At 46.7% G+C, this 2,913-nt stretch overlaps 1 protein-coding gene across 1 annotated transcript in view; it reads left to right on the top strand.

Annotated features, from left to right (window-relative positions):
* The first annotated feature begins 1,812 nt into the window (after window positions 1-1,812).
* Window positions 1,813-2,913, top strand: part of LOC136062350 (uncharacterized) — a 12,848-nt gene continuing 11,747 nt past the window's right edge. The window contains exon 1 of the mRNA XM_065761294.1: window positions 1,813-2,889. Within this exon, the coding sequence (XP_065617366.1) occupies window positions 1,813-2,889 (1,077 nt within the window). The remainder of the gene's footprint in view (window positions 2,890-2,913) is intronic.

Here is a 2,913-nt window from a genome sequence, read left to right as displayed (position 1 = left end):
TAATAGACTTTTAGTTTAAATAAAATTTAAATTTATTGAAAAACTTAAGTTTATAAATTTTTTATAATAGACTTTTAGTTCGAATATAATTTAATTTTTTTGAAGTTTAAATGATAAAGTTTTATCTAAATTATATAATTGTTAATGTGGGGTCTGTTAGTTAAAAAGATATGGGAATCCTCAGAAGTGGGCGCGGGGCCCAACGGTCCAATCCAAGGATGCTTAGTTATCCGAGGATGCTTAGTTATCCGAGGATAGCTTAAAAAATTTTATTATTATTAAAGGGATAATATGGGAGAAAGGGGTGGATATTGTATATGGCGGCATAACGCACGTCCGAGGACACCAAAGTCCGAGGTGAATGTAACTTTCATTTCATTCAGGAGACTCCGCAAAGTTGTATCTGAACTGGAAATTGGGTATAAACCTAAGGAGGAGTCGGGGAAGGTAGCAAATATCTTCCAAGGCCATCACCTCCACATTAAATGCTTTCCAACTAACCCTCTGGCCGTATTAATGTGGAGGTGATACCTGAACAGTGCCTAAGCAGCTTTATGGCCACTGAGCAAAAGCTCCGGTAGGTGCTGGATGGGACAGAAAGGAGCTCCCAAGATAAGAACTACACGTGTACGATGGAAATGGAGGGTAGAACGGAGTATATAACATAGAAACGGATGATGTAAGAGGAGGAGATTCCAAAAAAGGAAGAGAGAGAAAAAAGAAAGAAAATGAAGGACTGAAACCTAGCCGAGGAGAGTTTTCCTCATTCAATCAACCTAAAATATCTCTTGTTACTTGATGAGGATAACCTTTCCTGTCAAACGGTACTAGTTCTTGAACCCATGCTCTAAAAATTTATTGTTTGGGCTTGTTGGGCTGAAAACCCATTCATACTCTGAGTCCAATCCAAATTGAGTCCTTACAATTGGCGCCGTCTGTGGGGAGAACTTGATCTGTTGAGAAGGAAAGGCAGGTGTGATACTCACGATGGAAGAGGGAGCACCGCAGCAACCATTGACGGGCCCGCAACAGGTGGATGCTAATCAGCACCAGGCAGAGTCTAGGGGCTCTCAACACAGTAATCCGTTGGTAGACCACGAACACGGGGGGGATCATAAGGGGAGTACCCGAACAACCCATACAGATAGAAGTCGCTCTTGGGGGAAAGGCCATGCTTCCCCTGTAAAGAGCGGAGGAAATTTGCAGTGTAAGATTAACAAGTTGGAGAGGGAATTACGATATGAGCGACGAAGGCGTAAGGCTCATAACTCTGGGCACTCCTCTGAGGAGTTGGATGACACCAGTTATAGGCGAAGGTCGAGAACTCCACCCAGTGAATCTTTTTCGTGTGAGGAGGAGTACCACCGTGGGCGAAGAAATAAGAGTCCGACTCGCCAGGGTTAGGGGAATGATGCCTTGAACAAGGCTCTGAATCAGGTCTCTAAATTGCCCTTCACGCGACATATTGAGGACGCTAGTCTTCCTCGGCGATTCCACCAGCCTGTGTTCACCATTTATAATGGTCGAACAGACCCAGTAGAACATGTTAGCCACTACAGCCAAAGAATGGCTATTCATGCCAGGGATGAGGCCTTAATGTGCAAGGTTTTCCCGTCTAGCCTGGGCCCCGTGGCAATGAGATGGTTTAATTGCTTGAGAACTAATACTATTGACTCTTTTGAGAAGCTCACCCAGGCCTTTGGTGCCCGTTTTATTACATGTAGGAGGGTTGTTCAACCCTTGGGGTCACTACTATCCATGTCTATGCGGGAGGGGGAAACCCTAAAGGCTTACTCGGACAGATACTGAGAAATGTTCAACGAGGTAGATAGGGCTCACGACGACGTGGCTATGAACACCTTTAAGGAAGGTCTTCCAACCGAGCACGGTCTGAGGAAGTCTCTGACTGGCAAGCCTGTTACTAGTGTACGTCAGCTTATGGATCGGATAGACAAATATAGAAGAGTAGAGGAAGATCAGATGCAGGGCAGAGGAAAGTCTAAAGCAGTAACTCAGGAGAGGAGGGATTTCAGGCCGAACCGGTATAATAACAACCGACCTCGGAGGGACTTTGGGGGGCAGTCAAGGCCTGCCAACTCCCAGGTGGTTAGCGCCGTGTTCCGAGAACCAGTGCAGCGAGTTCTGGAGAAGATAAAGGACGAGTCGTTCTTTAGGTGGCCCAATAAGATGGCGGGGGATCCTGCGAAGCGTAATCGGAACCTTTATTGCCAGTACCACCAAGACCATGGGCATATCACCGAAGATTATAAAAATCTGTGGGATCATTTAGAGCAGCTGGTGCAAGAGGGGAAGTTGACCCATCTTTTGCATCACTCCGGCGGCCGAGGAGGCCAGGTAGGCTCGGCGTTTCAGGGGGATGCTTCGAGGGGACCTCCTTTGGGCACGATAAACGTTATATTTGCTGCCCCGGGGAGAACTGGATCTTGCCCTTCTAGGGTAATGTCTGTGTCTCAGTGCTCGGAGGAGGGCTCCAGTTCGAGGCCGAAGAAGGCCAGACTGGGCACCTCGTTGGTGTTAGGTTTCTCAGAAGAGGATAAGAGAGGAACCATACAACCGCATGATGATGCTTTGGTAGTTACGATTAGGATCAGAGGGTATGACGTGAGGAGGGTGATGGTTGATGATGGAAGTGTCGTCGAGGTAATGTACCTCGATTTATTCAGGGGGCTGAATTTGAAACATGAGGATTTGACAACGTATAGTTCCCCTCTAGTGGGCTTCGAGGGCAAATCGGTCGCTCCGTTGGGAATGGTTAGATTACCTGTGCAGACTGGCTCAGATATGGTGAAGGTGGATTTTATTGTGGTGGATGCTTTTTCTCCGTATACGGCTATTTTGGGAAGACCCTGGTTGCATGCTTTGGGGGCTGTTTCTTCCACTCTTCATCAGAAA

The sequence above is a fragment of the Quercus suber genome, unplaced genomic scaffold (assembly GCF_002906115.3).
Source record: "Quercus suber isolate HL8 unplaced genomic scaffold, Cork oak 2.0 scaffold_405, whole genome shotgun sequence".
NCBI classification, from domain to species: domain Eukaryota; kingdom Viridiplantae; phylum Streptophyta; class Magnoliopsida; order Fagales; family Fagaceae; genus Quercus; species Quercus suber.
Note: the sequence above shows the minus strand (reverse complement) of the source record. Positions and strands in the feature narration are given on the sequence as shown.